This window comes from Microtus oregoni, unplaced genomic scaffold (assembly GCF_018167655.1).
Source record: "Microtus oregoni isolate MIOR12 unplaced genomic scaffold, Mior012 000014F_ref0000157, whole genome shotgun sequence".
In the NCBI taxonomy this organism is placed as follows: Eukaryota; Metazoa; Chordata; class Mammalia; order Rodentia; family Cricetidae; genus Microtus; species Microtus oregoni.
Genome location: NW_024543073.1, coordinates 125,185 through 145,779, shown reverse-complemented (window position 1 = coordinate 145,779; position 20,595 = coordinate 125,185). Strand labels below are relative to the sequence as shown.

Below are 20,595 nucleotides of genomic sequence, written 5' to 3'. Positions count from 1 at the left end.
ATTTTTGACTTAAAAATAGCGTTGAAAGAATGAGAATAAATGTTAACATGCTAAGAACGACATCCTTATGCTTTTATTCACTGTATTTCCTGTTTCACAGGCAAGGCTTTGAGTGTTTGGTGGTTGAGACAGATGTTCGAGTGGGGGAGTTTTTACTCCCCATGAACAGAGACCGAAATGGCACAGGGCAGAGGTGTGCTTGCAAGGCAGGCTTGGCTGCTGGATGGATGCTTGGTCTCTGGTGCAGTGTTCAGAAGGAAGGGTGATTTGGAAGGCTTTTAGGAGGTGAATAGATGAAGGACATACAACCAAATCAAAGGATCAATGAACTAAGTGGTTAATAATTGACCAAACTGTTGAGAAGGGCTGAAAACTGGAGTACTAGCAGACCGGGAGAAGAAGGTCTCTGGGCCTTGCCTTTGGAAAGTAGGTCACACCTCTCTCCCTTTGCCTCTCTTTGCTTCCTCTTCTGTCACATGCTGCTGCCCTATGAGACTTTGCCTCGCCACAGCCCTGATGCAGTAAAGGCAACCGACCTTGACTATAACTCTTTACCATCATGTATGGTGGTGTGGAAATGGGAAAAGAGGCTCTTAATCCAGACACAGAATGACAGCCAGTATCAGTGGGTATAACCACGATACCTCACACAGATGGAGAGTTTTTTTTTCTGCAGAGGTCAGTAGCTCCCAGGGAAGGGTCATGAAAGACACAACAGCAAAGTTGCAAGGTGAAGGCACTAGGAAATAGAGGCTTTCAGGCACCAACCCCTTACTTTCCTGTTTTCTGTAACACTTGAAGGCATCTCTAAAACACACGCTACGCCAACACTCTAGTGCATTCAAGGAGGACAGATTTATCGGTAGCTTTGGGTTGGATTTTTGATAGCAATCCATGTATGTATGTTATCCCGGACTGTATGTATGAACTCTTAGGTGTTATTGCAAGCTGTTATACAGATTCTAGTGTTTCTGTCAGGGCTTACCAGGAAGTGTCATTTAGAAACGTTGTAACAAAGAGAAAACCGAGGGCTGGAAGACTTCTAAACAGTTTAAGTGCATTGCAGAAAGGATGCAAAGCACTACTAACCCAGTCCTCTGAGCAGAGTAGCAAGAATGCAAGCAGGGACCAACATTACAGGACTCCAAAGGCAGATTCGCAACGGGCATTTACAACATCTTAAGAAAACCAGACTTCAAGGAAAATATGAGAAATAATCTAAGCAGGGAAGATAAAGATCTTAGGCTGAGAAATCCATGGAAGCCAAGCGTGGTTTAGTCTCCTAAACAACGAGCTGTGTTATAAGGCACCCATTTCGGGATTTATCACAGCTAGAAATAGGTCACAGGGCTGAACCAATGGTCAGTGAATCATGGTTTAAAATTTCTTAAGAAAATATATGTAACTCTTAAATTTACAGGAAAATATACTGAAATGTAAATACAACAGAAATACAGGAAAAAAAACATAAGATTGCCTAAATTAAGAAAAGCATCTGCTAATGGATTTAAGAAATGGTTCTTTCTATTTATCTCCCTTCAAACAGGAGAAATGTCTTTGATTTTAATTACTTGATTTGATTTTAAGTCATTTACATCATTATTTAAAAAGCCAAAGGCACTTGTCTGATTTCTGTCGGCTATGTCACAGCAACATTTAACCACCTAATTCCTAGCTATATATAATATTTATTCAGAATATTTTTCTTCTCTCCAATGTTCACTGATGTGGGAACAAATCAAACAAAATTTGGAATGCAATAGAAAGAATATTAAGAGTTAACCATGGTATCTTTGCCACCTAGAGGAGTGAATCGCCATGAAACCACAGAGTGGAGACTGCCAATCACGTGTGCCATGAGCTTCAAGGACGTAAGAACGGTCCTTTGAGTGTGCAAGCTGAGAGTCTGTCCTGGTGTCACTCTGCCTGGCTTGAGCACTGTCTTTATCACTTACCAGCAGAGGAACACTGAATAAATGTCTCATGCCTCACCTGTGAATTGGGACAATAATAACTCACAGAGCTAGTATGAGGGTTAAATACTGACAACCACATAAAGTACTTTGCACACATAAAAAGTACTTAAAGAGTGTCTGGTATTGATGACTTCCTGTTATTTTCTACAGTGGAGCCAGCACTGCCATGGATAAACTCAAGGTCAAAGCATGAACATCGGCAGAAAAGGACTGCAGTTTCTAAGAGCTGCGTGCAGAGACAACAAGAGTTCTGATAGTTAATGAGTCAAGTGGACATTCTTCTTTTAAATCGCATAACAATTTAACAAATACATGCTGCTTCAGCTCCATATATTTTATTCTGAGGAAAAAATAAAGGTAGACTATCAAAAAATAGTATATGGCTTAGGAGAATAATTTTTCATCTGTTTTCCTTGAATAAAGGGAAATAAATAAATCATAAGATCTGACAATTATGCTAATAGAATGGCTGTTTACCCATGTGAATCTTGAGATATTAAAAACCTCTGATAACATCATTTATTTATGGGCTGGGTGGTTTATCTTCTTAAGCATCTTCTGAAGAACAAGATAATCTTTTGTGATTCCCTGGAAAAAGTGGAACAGAATCTGCCTGGCACCTTCAACCCACCAATGCTTTAATTAATGTTTAAGATGGAGAGCCCAGAAGTCGAACAGAATCAGGCTCAAAGCTCAGCATACAGATACGCTATCTGCACAGTGTTGAACAAATTATTTAATCCTTGTGAATCAAAAAAAGAAAAAAACCAAAAATCCTTATTTGACCCACAGGAGTAAATCACAAGAGTTTTGCATGAAAACATCAACTAAGGATTCACTAAACAAACTATCCATACACAGTGCCTATCCCACAATGGGAAATGACCCCCCTCCTCAATGAATAATCAGGGCACACACTAGGTCAATCATTACCTTGATATCTATCCACATTTTACTGTTTCTCAAACTAAAACCAGTTTTACTACACAAATGTAGTAGAACGCATATTTTTAAACACTGAAATGTGGGCCACTATCAACAAAAATGGCTTAGTGATAACCCAACCTTTTGTCTCCCGATAAAACTTTAAAAAAGAAAACTAGCAAAAATTGCCTCAACCACCTGAATTAAATACTGTAGTGAGGCAGGAAGCACTTACTCCAAATAGTTACACCTTGGTAAGAACTTAAGCCATGAGAAGCCGCTCACATTTCTTGAAACTGGAACAAGCAGGAGGGAGGTCATTCCCAAAAGGCTATGAAGGACCCTGCCTGATGGCTCTCTAAAGTCAAGTTCAGAACAATTGTCTGCTTCTGTCTGATGGAACTCAGCTAGTACTAAATCTAATCCCCAGGATTACCACCTAACATTAATCAGCGTTTTGGTCATTACAGAGGCAGTAAGTAACAACCAAAGCTAACAAAACTGCTTTGGAGGAAAGGCTAAGTAAGAAAAAGAAGCATGAGAACTATGAAAGGCTTCTACGCATGCCTAGGAATGCAGAGGGCCACATTCTTGGCCAGGACGCCATGTGCTGAAGAAAAACTTGTAGTTAGTCATGGTGGTGTATGCCAAAACTCAGCATTTGAGAGGCTCAGGCAGGATTGCCACAAGATGGAAGCCAGTTTGAACTAAATAGAAAATTCTTGGCTTTTTGAGGAAGAAGAGGAGGATGAGGAGGAAGAGGAAAAAGAGGAGGAGAAAGAAAACTAAGCAAAACTCAGGAGATGGCACTAAATATCATTTCAAGCTGGCTTTCTTATTACAAAGAGGAAACACAGACCAGTCTAAGCATTAAAGGAATGCTCAACAAATACTTTTGATGATAATTCATCAAGAAATAAATCCTAGAAAGGACAGAGGTCTGATTCCAAAGCTGTTACTTTAGTATATTCAGGACGTCTAGCTTCCCATAAGAGGAATGAGGCATGCGAAGAAATAATAAAGTAAGGACAAGGTACAGGAGAGAGGCAACTGAGACACAGAGTTCAGGAAAATGCACAGATTCTGGACTATGAAGCTTTTACAACATTCTTAAAGAGCCAAAACAAACTCTAAATAAAGTATTTCAAAAGAATCAATATACAGAATTTATAAAAAGAAATAAATTCTGGGGTTGACAACCATAAAAACTGAACTAAAACTCACTGAGGGACACAAGAAATGCACCTGAGGATTCAGGAATGTTTGATCGTAGGCCAAGTGTAACGTCAGTAACAGAACAGTGAAGTAAGTAAACCAAGGCTAAGAGGTCTACTCAGTACCATCTTATACAAATATATTAATGATGTTGTCCCGAAAGAGAAAAAATATGTAGGAAGAATAATTAATGAAATATTCCCCAATATAGAAAATTTGTGAAAAAAATATTAACCTACACGCCAAGACAGTCCAATGAACTCTGCCAGTATAAACACATAATTTTAATCAAAATACCAAAAGCCCCGCTGATGCACACATACATAAAACCAGCACTGGAGTGGCTAACACCAGAAGCTCCAGGTTAGCCTAGACTCCACAGTAAGTTTCAGGCCAATCTGGGCTACAGTGAAAGATCTTGTCTCAGAAAACCAAAGATCAGAACAGAACTATAGAAAATTACTGAAAAACAATGACGGAAGAAAAATGTGAGCTCCTCCATCTGAGGAAACTTGGACACAGAGACTCACACAAAATTAATTTCTCTTCAGAGACCATCAACACAAAAAGCATGCAATGGCACAAAATATCAAGGAGAGGAGAAATTCCAATCAAAACAAGGAAAAGAGTCAACAAATAACTCTATGTGCAATGTTACTGTCCTTCAAACTTGAAAATGTTAGTGCAATCATCCCTTGGGAAAAATTAAGGAGTATTTTAAGCTGATACTCCAAGAGCCTTAGACAGGACATACAAAAACAATGAGCATGGGTAAGAACAAGAAACGGCAAAATACAAACAAACAAATTCGAACAAGTGTACGTATGTGCAATTTTTCACTTCTAGCATTTTGATCAGTTTCTGTCTAGTTTAAAGGCACACTAGATAAAAATCATAATTTCTGATCTATGTTGGTGGCGTTGTGTCTTTGTGCTTAGTGGTATAAGGGAGGAAGACCAGACGTGTGGAACGAGACACACTGGTCAGTGCAGGGCTTCCCTCGAGCCTAATAACCTTCAACCCCGGACCCCAATGAAGGGGAAAGGAAGGGGGATGACACCACAAAGCTGTCTTCTGATCTCCACACATGCGCTATGACATGTGTGTCATTCCCACACCTCAATAACATGCACAATGATAATTCACTAAAATCAAGTTGGCATTAATCTAAAACAGATTTTTCAATTTATGGTTAGTATGAAAACAGATTACAATGTTGTACTACAGGAATTAATATGAGTTCCTAGAAAACAGCTGTCTAACGCACAAAAGAGGGCTAGCATTAAGGAAACAGATGAATTGGAAGAGACATAATGCATATGGAAAATAAATAGGAAACCAACACCCTTTTCTTGTTAGTAGGAATGGAGGAGAGAGGCAGAGGCACGAGGTGACTGAAGAGCTTGTAGTGATTACAGTAAGGGAAGAAAACTGCCAACAGAGACAGCAGATAGAAGATATCACGAATATGTAATGTAATTGGGTAAATGCATGCTAATCACACATTCCTCCAAAATACACAATGGAAACAGTGGCAGAATTGTAGGTAAAAAATGAACTGCTCAATGGTGGAGAACTTAGTACTTCTATTTTTAATAACAGAAAAAATAAATGAAATAGAAATAGGAGTAAACAGCTCAGTTAAATGAATGTCCTGTTATAATTTTTTTTAGATCCACACAGTCAACAACACTCTGTCTTGAAAGAGACTGCTGTAGTTCAGATTTGAGTGCTGCTCAAAGCCCCATGTGCTAAAGCCTTGCTCCCTAGAGAGGTCCTTTGGGAAGATGTTAAAGCTTTAAGAAGCGGAGCCTAGAGCGGAATTACTAGGTCATTAGTATGTGTACTTATGAGGCAGCATGGGATGTCAGCCACTCTGTTCTCTCTTGCTCCTGAGACAGGAGGTGTGCAGTTCTGCATCTCATTTGCCTGCAATCATACGCTGCCACACCATATGTCAAAGTAATGTAACCAGCTTATTATGGACTAGGACCTCCCAGGTTATGAGCCAAAAATAAGTCACTTCTTTTTCTATGTTGATTATCTCTTAACCATTGGGCTGATGTCTTTCTAAAGAACCTCTTAACCAATGGGCTGGTGGCCCAGCCTTCCTTAAATATCTCTGAACCAATGAGTAGGCTCACTAGCCTTTCTCGAGTATCTATGAACCAATCAGTGGGCTCAACATTCTTTCTTGAGTATCTCTTAATCATGAGCTGGCTCATTAGCCACCTTAAGTATCACAGCAACAGGAAAAAGAAGCTAAGATATCTTCTACAGAGGGTCGTTAAAAGAAACCAAAAATAAGTTATTAGAACTAATAAAGAAATTCAGCAAACTTACAGAATAATTCTCAAACTGATGCACAGGCTAAATGCAAACATATATACATACCAACTGATTTTATGCTTTTATTTGCAAAAATGGACAAGATAACCACAGGACTGATAGAGCAAAGCAAGGGAGACCAACTCACCAAAACTATCTGAGAAGAGGAGAATAAAGCTAATTATACTTTTTTGATTTCAATCTTCTACAAATCTATCTATGTAAACCAAGACAGTGTATTCCTGGCATAACTGCGGACATTAAGATCTGTGGAAATAAAATGCATAGTCTAGAAAATCTTAATATATTTATGGCCAGATGATTTTCAAAGGACCACAATCAATAAATAATAGGTTTTTTTTTAAAGAAATACATTAGAGAAACTGGGTCCATACCTGCAACACACATATCTAAACCACAACATCATATCTGTGACAAAAATTAACTTCAAAACAACAACTCACTTAAATGTGAGACCAGGTATAAGACTCTTAGAAAAAAGCATTTGTACTGGTGTGGCTTTTAATTAGGTGGTGGTTCCTTAGGCACACAGCAAAGTATAAAACTTTACTGGATCAAAAAAAGAAAGGCACAAAAATAGGGTCTTCATCATTTATATATGATAAAGATCTAGTAATAAAGATATGATATCCAGAATAGAAAATAATTGCCACTCAGTAATAAAAATTAAAATAACTCAATATAAAAATAAGGAACGGTTGAACAGACATTTCTCTAAAGATATACAAATGGCCAAATAGTATGAAAACATTCTCCAAGTTATCACTCCTTACGACAGTATTACAAAAAACAGAGAGCTAGATTCATACACAAAAGACTATCTACAGACACACACCCTTACACACTCCTTTGAAGAAGAAAGAAGAAGGAATACAGATGTGGAGAAAGTGAACTGTCACATACAGATAGTAGGAAGGAGGCAGTCAGTACACAAACAGTTCAGTCATTCCTCAGAAGACAGCAAACATAGGTCCTGGAGATTCCATCAGCTGATGAATGGATAATCCTATCTGCAGTGTCCATCCATAAAATGGAATATTGGATGATAAGTGGGAACAGAGTATTGATCCACATTGCAAGGATGAAACTTAGGAGCATATAACCCTACAGTAAAGGAGATGAAATCAGTGGTTTCCAGGGCACCACGAAAGGGAGAGAGTGCATAGGCCTGTTAGCAGTTCAGGGTTCTTCTTTAGGTAATGAAAATATTCTGGAATTAGTGATGATGGTTAAAACCATGATTATATTAAACATCACCTAATTGTGCACATTAGTGACTTAGAAATTGTATTGATTGCTTTCCTGCTGCTGAGATGAAATACCACACCCAAAGGCTCCTTTAAGAAGGAAGGGTTGATTTTGCTGCTCCAGCGGACTAGATGGGCAGGGAAGGCATGGCAACAGGCCTCCCCTAGTGATGAAGTTCCTCCAGCAAGGCCCTGACTCCTAAAGTTCCATAAGCTCCCCAATAACACCACCAGCTGGGGACCAGGTGTTCAAATCCAAGAGCCTATGGTAAAAGCTCTCATTCCCACCACCCCAAGTAGTACATAAACGTCAATTTAAAAACTGACTTTTTGGCAACATTTTATTGATTAAAATTTTATAAAGTCATTATTGTGAAAAAAATATAATTTTTAAATTGGGTAATTCACCCAAGAAAGCACACATGTCCGTTGATTTCCATTTCCATAGTTCGTTGGTGATTTGACAACTATGGCATTGACTTGGCAGTTTCAGATTCCCTTCTGACTTTCCCAGCACTACCGTGTGCCTGCTCACACTTGCATGGAACCTCTCTGTATACTAACCAGATAACTCAAATTTGGGGGTTTTGAACAAACACATCAAAGCATCTTAGTTTTTAAACATTATTAAATGCTGTTTCCAGAGCTATGTGTTATTAAATAACATAAATATAAAGTTTATGAAACTTGTTGCCAATATAGAAATAGATGCAAATGAACACATTGATGACAGACATAAGGAACACGATCTTAATGAGAGAAATTACTTACTCTTTCACAGATACTTCCAGAAGCAATACTAACTCCTTTCCTTCCAAATGATACCACTTAGCATATATTAAAAGTTTGCCCTGGGGAGATGTAGATTTATTTTAAACTACATCTACTTGTTTTTATATTGGGATGCTTTCACTTATCTTCCATGCTAACACAGGAATTCCATCATTCCATCAGTGGATACTTACCCGAAGCATGGGGCCGTTCTGAAACACGTGTGGTTCATCACAAACCACACAGTATTCATTCAACACAGGGATCCGCTGCTCAGCAAACTCAATCGTCTGAATAGAACGATACAAGGAAAGAAGCCAGTAAGGTTCTCGGATGACGGGAAAACCCAGCCAGGACCAGGTGCTCCCACCGCGAAGGATCTTAACTCCTACCTGCACCAGGAAGCCGCGGTCTCGGATTGGAATGCATTTTGCACCATTTGTCTATAAAAAGCAAAGTTTTTCAAAAGTAACTTTTTATTAGGGAGAATATAGAAATGATAGCTTTTCCCTTTTTCAGAAGTAAATGCAGATGATCACACAATTATTATCAGCTATTATGATATTAAAATATTAGACTTCCTTATGGACCAATTTTGTTATATTATATGATATATTATATTATAGAATATATGTTATATATATGATATATATAATCAACTATATTTGCCTAAACAAAATGATATTCTTAGGTTCCCATCCTTTAGTAAAAATACCTGTCATTGTTACACGAAAAGAAAGTTAGTTTATTCTATTACTGATCAAAAAAAGACCATACCATCATTAGAATTTTCAAATACTATCAGCTTCAATGATTCTTCCAAGGAAAATTAAACAGCAGCTAGCAAAAGGCCCAGTACTAAACCGATTAGCAGGCTAAGTACATGGGGGAAAAGTCTGTTTTCTTTCACAAAATATCTGAAATTATCCTTCTGAGGTGAAACTATCATGGGAAACATTCCTTTGTGGAACTGATAGGCATAACTTTCTCCATGTCATTAAGGCATACCTTTAATGAGTGTCTAGTGTATTCATTAAAATTATAAAGACTGTCAAGTTTTCCTCAAGCAAGGAATCAATTGTAGGGAGAAATCTACATAAGGATGACTAAAATCAGCCTCTTGTTTTGTCAACTAACATATGGCTGGCTTAGCATATGAATCATTAAATTGACACTCACAACATGCACATATTTAAAACCGCAAACAAAACCTTTCAACCATTTTTGAATATGAACTACATGTGTAAGTCTGTCTGAAGCAGGCTGTGCCAATCACTAGAGAGGTAAAGTTGGTGTAGAGTTGATCCACAGTCAATATCAACCGTACAGACAGCAACTGGACCCACATCCTCCCACTCCCCTCAAAAAGAACTGCTTTAGCATAAAATGGACATTGAGCAAATCTTCATGTGAAACTCTTGAACGCTAGCACCAACCAAATGTTCACAGACAAAATTCTCTAATATAGAACTAAAATATTATGCTTAATTATAAGACAAGTGTGGTCCTCCACTACTCATGTGGTGGAAGAAACAATAAATAACCTACTAAATAAATACAGATCAAAAACTTTGTAAATCTAGCTGAATTCCTTCCATTCTTAATAGAATTCAGTGGTAGGAACACAAACCAGACAGTAAGGGAGTGATTACATTTTTTCCCCAGAACCAGTACTAACTGTTCTATGCCAGCTGTAAATATCCAGTACACAAAAAAACATGCCCCCCGACAAAAAAAAAAAAAAAAAAACAACAAAAAAACAGCAAATTTAAAAACAAAACAAATTAAACGGATCTTGTGTTTTCCTCCCCCAGGTCTCATAAAAAATGCATACAAATTTCCTGTTCCTTAGTTACATTTAAGAAGGCAAGATGAAAGAAGTATTTACGCACGGGAGGCTGGGAAGAAGACGATGATGGTGTTAAAATACCGATAAGCCCTGAGGTAAGCGAGAGCCTCCTGCCCTCTGCGTTGGGTTCCTTGAAATGCTCGGTTTTCGATGATTTGGGGGCGCCGGAGTAAGATTTGCTGAGCAATTTGTGGTTTTTCAGCCCGTATAACTCTTCCATTCTGAGATTGCTGGAGTAAGACCTGCTTAGCAGTTTGTGGGGCTTCAAGTTGCTGCTGTGCTCACATCGCGGGTCTCCAGAACAAGAGCGAGTCAATAATTTATGCGATTTGAGCGTGAGGCAGTCCTCCTGCTTGCCCGCTGTGGGGCAGGGCCGGCCCAAGAGTTTGTGCGATTTGAGGGTGGACATCGCCTGCTCGGCCCTGGGGTCGCTGGACAGCGAGCGCCCGAAGGTCCTGTGCGACTTGGCACACAAGTCATCAGCTTTGACAGTGCTGGAACAAGTCCTCCGCAACAGCTTGTGCGTTTTAGAGATGCCGTCTTGTTCAGATTTCAGTTTGGATTTGCTTTTGCCACAACCAGGGGGAGGATAGCTGGGCGACCTGGAGATGAGCAACAATTAACACGGGAGGAAACTGGACCTAGCGTCAGTGCCCCAGTTCAAGCAGGGAACATACGCTGCCAACTCATCAACAACCCCTGTTAGGACCCAAACCAAAGACGGGTGAAGAATGCGTCACTGGAATTAAACCACATCTCACAAACACAAGAAGATTCCAGCATGGTTCCTCCCTCTGACCTATCCCAGAACTCCATGAAGAACTGAAATTTGGAGGACTCTTTTTGTCATGCGAAAACAAAATCTAACTTTAGTAAACTTTACCCATACTGATTAAAAATAAATAAGCACACCTATGTTTTTGACGAGACACCTGTAATTTGTTGGAAATCATAAAGAAAACAGACATGTAGGTGAGAAAGAATCCTTCACACTGGGTATAGAGGGGCTCTAAGGGCTGAGCAGTCAGACAAAGATGAAGATGCCTGTTACCAACCTGCGCAAGGTAGAAAACAAATGCAGAGGCGACTTCACCTTCTTCTCCGACAGCTTCTTACCATGAAGGCAACTGGACTTTTCCTTGCTCTGTTTCCACTGCTGAGTAACGAATGTCTGCATGATCCTGTCAAAGCAGAGGCGGCTCTGTTAGCACAGTCCCACTGCCATCTACACCAATACTTCTGGAGTTTGCTTGTTTGCCAGCTTGGGAAACTCAGGGTGCTGTTCTCATTGTTTTGCTTTGAAACCGAGGTCTCACTATGCAGCCCTGACCTAGAACTTGCTACGAAGACCAAGCTGGCCTCAAGCCCCCAGAGACCAGACAACTCTGTCTTCCTACTACTGGGATTGCCACCCTGTCAATACTGTGCTCACCAATGCTTAGGTATTTATTGCGATAAGAACACATTACCAAAGGAAAATAACACAACCATTAGTAAAATGCTAAGTTAGGGTTGTGTAAGAATTTTCATATTAAAGGAGCCAGAATGTAAGAAATTACCATGGCTTTTTATGACAAGTTACATCATGACAAGTGATCAAGAAACTTACTTATTAACAAATTAAAATAAAATAGTGACATATTCTAATTACCCAAATTATCAGAGAGTTTATGAAATGATAGATTTAAAAAGAATCCTGGGAGCAGCCTTCAGAATCAGTAACTTTTACATAAATTTTTTAAGTGAAGTTAATTTTTCACTTTTGCAAAACTGTATGTAGAAATATTTGATGTAAAAATATGTGGTCTTCAAGCACAGCCCAATCACCTCTATATATGCTAGTGTGTTTTTTAAAAGTCTATATTCCTAAAATTTTTGGTTATTATCATAAGATTGGAATTTGGTGTCAGGATTTTCCACAATATCTGCTTCCTTTGGTGCTTCATGGAAAAGAATTCTGGAGAGCCAACTAGGGACTATAACAGCATGCTATCTGCAAAAGGACCTTAGACTATGGCTATGCCTCCCACCTTGCAAGTCACAGAACAGAAGGATGCCTTAGTGCTGGTACCTCAGTAGATGTGAAATTTTACAACTACACATTATATGTATAATACATTTGACATTTTAACTTTCTTTCAAAAAAAATCCCTTCAAGTTTGCCTGATTGTCCTGTTCTTTCGCTACATCTGTAAACTGCTTCTGGGAGGGAAAACCGATACCAATATTTTGTTTATCAGCTTTGCTATGCCAGGGAATAAAAGGCAGCTTTGTAAATAAAAATGTTCATCTCAGTTCCAGAAAATAGTTGTTATTATCCCACACACTGAAAGAAGGCATATGCCCAGGGGAGAAGGTGTGACTCTTAGGTGGAGGAGGTGCAAACTCTCCAACATCCTTCAGGACCCCACTAACTCAGTTCACCCTTGCCTTCTGTTGGGCTATCTTCGGCTACCTTCGATGTGTTCAGAAGAGTCAGGTCCGAATCATTTGGGGTCACTAGGGTAGAAGATGTTGTGAGAAAAAGGAGGATAAATGGATGCTGTGATTCCAAATTCACAGGAAATTTGTCTTGGATCTTAAGAACAGGGGATTGCTTTATTTCATTTTTTTTTTATTTCATGTCTGAAGACTTTATTTCCTTGATATTTCAAGAAGATTTGCATGTACTGGATCACATGAACATCATTTCTCCTTGTTGCTAATAAAAAACTCATTGAAACTATTTTGTTCTAATTAGACTTAGATTCTTTTTCTCCTATGATGACCTCCTGTGACCTGCCACCTATGAAGGCTACCAAGTGTGTGCTGGAGAAGCTAAATGGAACCAAAGGGCATAGCAGGTCACTTTCAAGTTACAGTGTTATTCCGAAGTGTGTCTTTACCACATAACATCCGTAGCTCTTAAACAACTCCTGATTATCTTTGATTGCAAGAAAATATTCAACTGCTTCTTGTAAGACAGTTAATGTCACTGCTGATCCAAAGTGTGTGCAGATGTATGTATACACATATATATATATATACACACACATATGTGTGTATAATGATCACGGATATGCATGTATACATATTTGATCATATTGTGCTATGAACACACATGCTATAATGACCACCTTCTCATAACACACTAAGCATTTGGTCCTAGTACCCTAAAGCACCAGGAATGGGTCACAGGAACACACTGAATGTAGTTATTTACATATTAAAAATTGCTCAAAGCAATAAGTAGCCTAGATTCCACACTAACATCCTTTCATAAACTTCAAGGAAGATAAGCTCTTCGCACCTAAATTTTTTCTTATGAATTATCATAAATATGAGATGAGAAATTTTAAATTATGCTCTTTAGGCTAGACGGCACCTAAAGATCTCCAGTCAAAAACACTTATAAACAAAGAAATTTAATTATATACTTGACAGAAATTCATCAAAAACATGAAAATGATCTGGCTGTTATTAAAAAATTCCCTACATAACTAAAATTCATTCATAAAAGCAAGTAATGTTTTTGAAAACATTAATCACCAGGCTGGACCTATGACTAGGACATGTTACATATTATACCAGTCACCTAAACACAAGCCCCAGCACACAGCTTTCCTTAACTTCTCAGGCTTACAACTACAGATCCTCTTTCTTTGTTCAAACTCATGGGATACACTCATGGGCTACTGCAGGCAGAAAGTTGCTTATTCTAGGACATGCATTTAAGAAAATTCTTGTCTTGTTTTGATCAACCCCATCCTCCCCCACACACACACCAAAGTTGCTTTAAAAGCAGTGTCACAATAGGGTGGTAGAGGTGTTGGTGAGCCAGCCCCGAAGTTGTGAGGCTGGGAGAGCTGTCCCCATTCCTCATCTGTCACATGGTGCTATGGGTAGGGGAGAGATGCACATCCCCATCAACGCCTGATGCAGGAAAGAGAGTTGCCCCTGCCTGCACCAGCTGCAACACTTGGAAGAGCAGGCCCTGCATCTTGCTGGGCAGCACAATAGAGCCAACCCCATTGGCAGAGGCGAAGCGAATCAGCACCAATATGGTGAGCATAGAAGAGCTGATCCCCAAGATTCACCTGTCATGTGGCAGCATGGGAGGGAAAAAAAATGTTTGTTGTCCCCTCAAACCCCCCCCCAGAAACATCCATAAATGCCTGAGGCAGATGGGAGATCAGGCACTGAGGTCATAAGGGCAGGAGAGCTAGCCCTGCCCCTCATCAGCTGCAGCTAATGGGAAAATGGCCCCTGTGCCTCTCCTGGGCAACACAGTAGAGCCCGCCCTGAAGGTTCAGGTGTGGGAGATCAACCCTGAGGACCTGGAAACAGGAGAGTTGGCCCCACCCCTTGCTCACAGCCCCAAGGGGGTGAAATCCCGGGGCAATGCTGAAGAGCTTACCCTGAGAGTGAGGACAAGGGAGAGCTGGAAGGCTGACCAATTCTGCAACTATCCAAGCCCAGAACGAGTGTTACAGGCTGGAACACCTCAATTATCCATCCAATCTGTGATCTACTTGCAGAGCCAAAGCTGAAGGATCTCTACCACACAGGGCAACAGCAGGATAATTAAGAGAGGTCCTAGTGAGGGCCCAGCATCGATAGCATAGTGGAAACTAGAGGCCTCGAACCAGACCAATGACTGGCTGTAATAAGTTCTTGCAAGTCAAGATATATGAATAAAGGGTTTACTGCATGATTCACTATGTCACACTACAGCTTCCAAGGTGAGATTTTGCCCTCTTTTTTTTTTCCTTTCTTCTCTTAAATTTTATTGGGGGTGGGGTGCTGCAGGGGCAGAGGGTGCATATACAGGGATGGGAAATAAGTGAGACCGAGATGCGTGATGTGAAACACACAAACAATAAGTAAAAAGAAAGCTAAAAAAAGAGAGAGAAAGCAGCGCCAAAGTAACGTAACATAAAGGTGCCGCCATGCTCCTCTCCAAGATGGATAAGCCATGGATTCATGTAAGAAACAGAGACTAACTGAAAGAAATAAAAGTAATTGTGTTGGACCTGGGGGGAGGGGGCGCACACCTTTAATCCCAGCACTCGGGAGGCAGAGGCAGGCGGATCTCTCTGAGTTCGGGACCAGCCTGGTCTATAAGAGCTAGTTCCAGGACAGGCTCTAAAGCTACAGAAAAAACCGCGTCTCAACCCCCCCCCCCAAAAGTAATTGCGTTGATAAAGCTCCCCTAAATCTAAAACAAAGATTTACAGATGCCCCAATGTGAGTCTTTGGAAGAGAACATTGCATGGTCTAATGTGCTAAGCATTCCTTGTAAAGTCCATTTGTCTTTAGAGACACGAAATCCTAAAAGTTAGGGTTGATTACCTGACGCTGCATTTGTGTGCAGATCTTGACTCAACCCTGAGCGCCTAAAAGAGCAGTTCCTCCCACTTCGAATGCAATCATCCATAATTCATATCTGAGCAAAGTTACCTTGGTGTAGTGTCAGAAAAACTGGGCCAGTCCTAGAGGTCTAAGGTATGGACCAGCCCAGACATCACATAAGGCTTCCAGCCCCAGGGAAAAGGAAGCTGACACAAGAAATTTTAAAGTATTTTCTCTTGGAACATTACTCAATAAAGGATGACATATGATGAAAATGAAAATTCATTAAACTGAAAGGGAAAGGCGTGGGCTGCATCCTGATCAAAGAACTAAACCACTGCATTAGCGCACAGGATCTGACGGGCTCTTACTAAATCAAGTTTATGGATCTGGAAGAATAAATAGTCCTTCAAGAAGTCTCACAAATTCTAAAAGCTGAAATTCTGACAAGTACAGCACTTATTAGTTATATTCTGAGCACAGTGAACTGGGGGTATATGTCAGTATTTTCAGTCAGATTTCTGGTCCTTATCAGAGAATAGAAAACAACAAGGAAGGATTGAAATGTACACAGAAGGGAGGCCCATGGTGCTGGTTAAACTAAGACAGCCATTATGGGAATCGGTGTGATGGTTCAGCAGGTAAAAATGCTTGCTGTGAAGTCTGACAACCCCAGGACACGCATGAAATTGGAAGAAGAGAACCAACTCCACAAAAATGCTTTCACACACATAAAAATTTAAAAAAAAATTACAGATAGATAGATAGATTGAATGGATGGATCGACAGGCAGACGGACTATAGCTCCCTCAAACTATTAAAATAGATCGAGCAGGTTATCTAGCAAGCACACCTATTAGCATTTATTCAAACAAATGAAATCTGTAGAGAAGAGATTTCTGCAGGCACATGTCTGCTGCAGCACTATTCAAATTAGACACGAGCTAGAAATCAGCTAAGGACCCATCAGGGGTGACTAGCTCGGCTGGGAGTGGTGGTGCAAACCTGCAATTCCAGCACTTGGGAAGCTGACTGATGCTGGAGAAGCCAGGCTGGGCTTCATAGCCAGGCTCTAGCTGAAAGAAACAAGGAAACATGGGCAAGGAAAAATGAAATATGATTCCACAAAAAATAAAAATCTTGTCAATTTGCAAAGTCATAGATGGATCTGAGGTCATTTTAAGTGACAGAAGTCAAGCAGGGAAGAAAAGTCCTACATCCTCTCGTTTCTATGTAGGTTCTAAAAATGTTGATCTCATTTCTGTGCACAAACTAAATACACTGATATTATGGGAAAGCATGGTTGTCAGAGGGTAGAATAGGATAGAGGTGGGCAGCCAGGAGTCAGAGCAATGAGTGGTCACTTATAAAAAGATAGGAATTGGAAGTTCTCTGTGCTGCTGCCAAGCACTGTGACCATAGGTAAGGACTTTGTCTGTGTATTTCTAAAAGCTTATTTTGAATATTTTCATCACAGAGATGTGATGCCGAAGAAATAAATACGTTGAACTTGTGCAGAATCACCACATGCTGTCAAAATGCTGTGAATAATTTTTATGCACTGTTAAAAAGATAAATATTTTTAAAAGAATACAATGAGGTTTACCAGAAAATGCCAATTTGTATTTTGGTATTGTGAACAAAAGTTTTAATTTGTAAAGTGAACCATCCCACAATGTGTGTGTGTTTGTGTGTTTTTGAAACATCATGTTGTAGGTTTACATAATAAATACGTTATCTTTTGACATGTTTTAGAGTTAAAAATCAATAGATAAGGAAAGGTCTCTCCTATTCATCTGGAGTAGTCTTATATCCTTTTTTGGAAGGCAGAGGCTCATCTAGATTCTGTCTGAATATAGAACTGTGTTCCCTATGCAAGAAAGATCAGCAAAGGAGATCATGTGGACAGCATAGTTATTTCCTCCAGGCAAGCCACAAGTACTCGGGATGCACACAGCCTCCCTGTTCCAACACCTCCATCCTCACATATAACAGTTTGAAACTGACTTCAAAGAAGCTGAGAAGTCAACTCCGACCTCTGGGATTCCCTACTGCACTTTTCTACTCACAGACATAACGCGTGCTGCCCTTGTCTTCAGCTCTTTCAAGGATGATGCCTTTCCCAGGGTTTTAGGTAAAACAGACTTAAAAATCAGAAAACAAAAGTGATCAATAAGACCCCATGAGATTCTATGAGTATAATAAACAAAAGCTTGGTTTATCTTTCCTCAGCACTTTCAAACCTACCATCATTTATTTCTGCTTCACGTCTATTAATACCAAAGTATGCCGGATTCTTAGTGACTATATAAATGATAGATCATAAATGCTAATGATAACATAGTAAAGAATGTATCTGCTTACTGAAATGAATTCAAAGCACACTATGTTTTGGGGGAACCATATGCATTTATAAAAAGATAAACTGAGATACTATTAATAAAGGACCAAGAAATAAGAAGAACAAAACCTCACGAAGATATGCTCCAAAGGCAAAGGCATGGGAAATAGGGCTGGTTCAGAAACAGTGGGGGATAACCAGCTATCATCTCCAGGCCACGTGAATAAGCAGTGAAAGCCGCCAACTGAATATTGGGAAGAAGTAGCTGTAAAAGGCAGTGGCTCAGGAGGACAGAAAAACAAACTTCAACAAACCAGCTCAAAATGAGTCCTGCAGGAGAAAGCTCGGTAGTCACTGATCCATACCCCTGCCTTTGCTTCTGCTGGGCACATTAAAGAGAAAGACTCCAGGTCCACAGGAGCAAGAAGGGTATAGTGTGGGGTGTGGAAGGGTGAGTGGATTTGGACAGGAAGCGAGAAATACCCGGGAATCTGGAAAAGGAGCTCTGTGGACTAAAACACAAATCCAGATCTTTGCACCAAGATGATGTCCTATCCCCAGGGATGCACTTGAAAAAGATGTAAGAGAATAAAAACTGAGCAAAAGAGCAAAATGAAAATTCAATTCCCTTGAAAAGCAATTCTTTTTTGTTTTTTGTTTTTTTGCTCTTCAGTAAACTTACTTCTTCAGCTGATGTCCCAATCCAAATCGCTCTTTTGTAGAAATCTGAAAGACGTCGACCGTGGGCACTGGAAAGAGGGGAAACAGAGTTCAATATTGACTTGAAACTCACTCACAAAAGATGACTGAGTTATTAATTGTGTGCGTGGGCATGCGCACCCACACACATCCAAAGTACGCACACTCCTCTTGGCAGCATTATTTAAATTACACAGGGTTAAATATAAGATCACAGCAGGTTGTGTATTAACGTAAATATCTGCATATGTTGATAGGTAGCATATAGAAATATGGCAAGTAATCTCAAAATAAGCAATTGTTCCAGCAACCATACTTAGGACAGTTCAGACAACGTTTTGAAATTATAAATAAAACATGCTAGTATATGACACAACTTTTTAATCAGTGGGAGATGAGGATAAAGCACAGACTTAATTTTCACTCTACATCATCTCGATGTGGTGCATGTTTCATGAGCTGCATGTGCATATACATACATAGATACATACATGTATGCATGCATACATACATGCATAATGTGTGTGTATATATTTAAATAATTTTTGAAATTAGTGACTTACCGTAAATAGCTAGTTGGAGAAGTGGAATTGATTATTTAATTTTAAGGGTTTTAAATTTGAAATCGTTGACATTCAAGTAGAAGAGTGAAAATGGCAATAAAAATAAAAGGCATTCAAGCAGAGGTACGCATTAAAGCTCCAAGTCTGAAATAGCCATCATATACACATATGTAAGATCATAACACCAAAGCTACTCGGGGAGGAGAGAATGCTGGGAGAGAGGCTGCACATGCCTGGGTGTCAGGCATCCAGCAAGTAAGTCTGGTGAGGCATAGCCAAGAGGGTGGAGACTCCAGAATGCACGTTCACTAAAGGCTCTCAAGGAAGGGAAACAACAGATTAACAATGAAGATGAGGTAAGATGAGTACTCAGAACTGGTCACGGGACTATTTAGCCATGGTACAGCCATGATTGATTTGTCTGTGCAGTGATGGCCCCATAATCTGATCTGAGTGGATTTTAAGAGAGGAAAGGAAAGAAACGAAGGGAGCAGAGCAAACCCTCTAGTAATAAAATCTGACCGGAAAGAAAACAGTACTTCAGGACCAGCTGAAAGGGAATTTGAGGTCAAGGGTTTTATTTAATTTTCCAAATTGAAAAAATAAATGTTTCTTGGTGAGAATCCTCTGGGAGGGCAGAAACGTTACAGGACAGAGAGGAAAGGGACAGTTGAGGAGCAGTGTGATGACATGACGGGGGAGGAAAATCGGTGCACAAATCACAGTGACACCACGCGGGCACCAAATGGGCCAGGAATAATAAGGGTTGGGATGACTAGAGCAAGTCCTGCCCTTCGAAAGGCCACACTCAGATCACACAGGTTCCACAGTCCTCAGCTCACGCTGTACTGCTCAGGACTGGGAGCACTGAATTCCCCAGACACCCATCAGTTCTATCCTAAATATGGTCTAATCCTTCCATAAGACATCAGTCCAGTCTCCTGTGTCCAAACAAGACGTCACAGTATTAAAAGAGAAATCCTGGAAATTCAATGCAGGGGTTTCTTTTAAAGGAAAAGAACACAAGTAGCTAGAGAGATGACTCAAGAGCAAAACGTGCTTACTGCTCCAACAAGGGACTCGGGTTCAGTCCCTCGCACCCACATAGTGGCTCATAAATGTCTGTAGCTCTAGCTGCAGGAGATCTGACGCTCTCTTCTGGCCTCTGAAGGCACCAGACATGCACACGGTGCTCAGACATGTATGCAGGCAAAACACTCATAAAATAAAAATAAATCTTTAAAAATTAAGAAAATCAGACACATTGTGTCTCCCTAAGGTTTCAAAGATATAATCTTCTCACAGGCAGATAAAAAAAGGGACTAAGAAG

The 20,595-nt window shown here is 39.9% G+C and overlaps 1 protein-coding gene across 3 annotated transcripts in view; it reads right to left on the bottom strand.

Annotated features, from left to right (window-relative positions):
- Parp8 (poly(ADP-ribose) polymerase family member 8) overlaps positions 1-20,595 on the bottom strand; it is a 169,585-nt gene that overhangs the window by 35,410 nt on the left and 113,580 nt on the right. For all 3 annotated transcript variants that reach the window (XM_041663466.1, XM_041663467.1, XM_041663468.1), the window contains exons 11-15: positions 18,686-18,752; positions 11,387-11,512; positions 10,375-10,933; positions 8,875-8,925; positions 8,677-8,772 (exon numbers count right to left, since the gene is read on the bottom strand). In XM_041663466.1, coding sequence (XP_041519400.1) covers positions 8,677-8,772; positions 8,875-8,925; positions 10,375-10,933; positions 11,387-11,512; positions 18,686-18,752 — 899 coding nt within the window. The remainder of the gene's footprint in view (positions 1-8,676; positions 8,773-8,874; positions 8,926-10,374; positions 10,934-11,386; positions 11,513-18,685; positions 18,753-20,595) is intronic.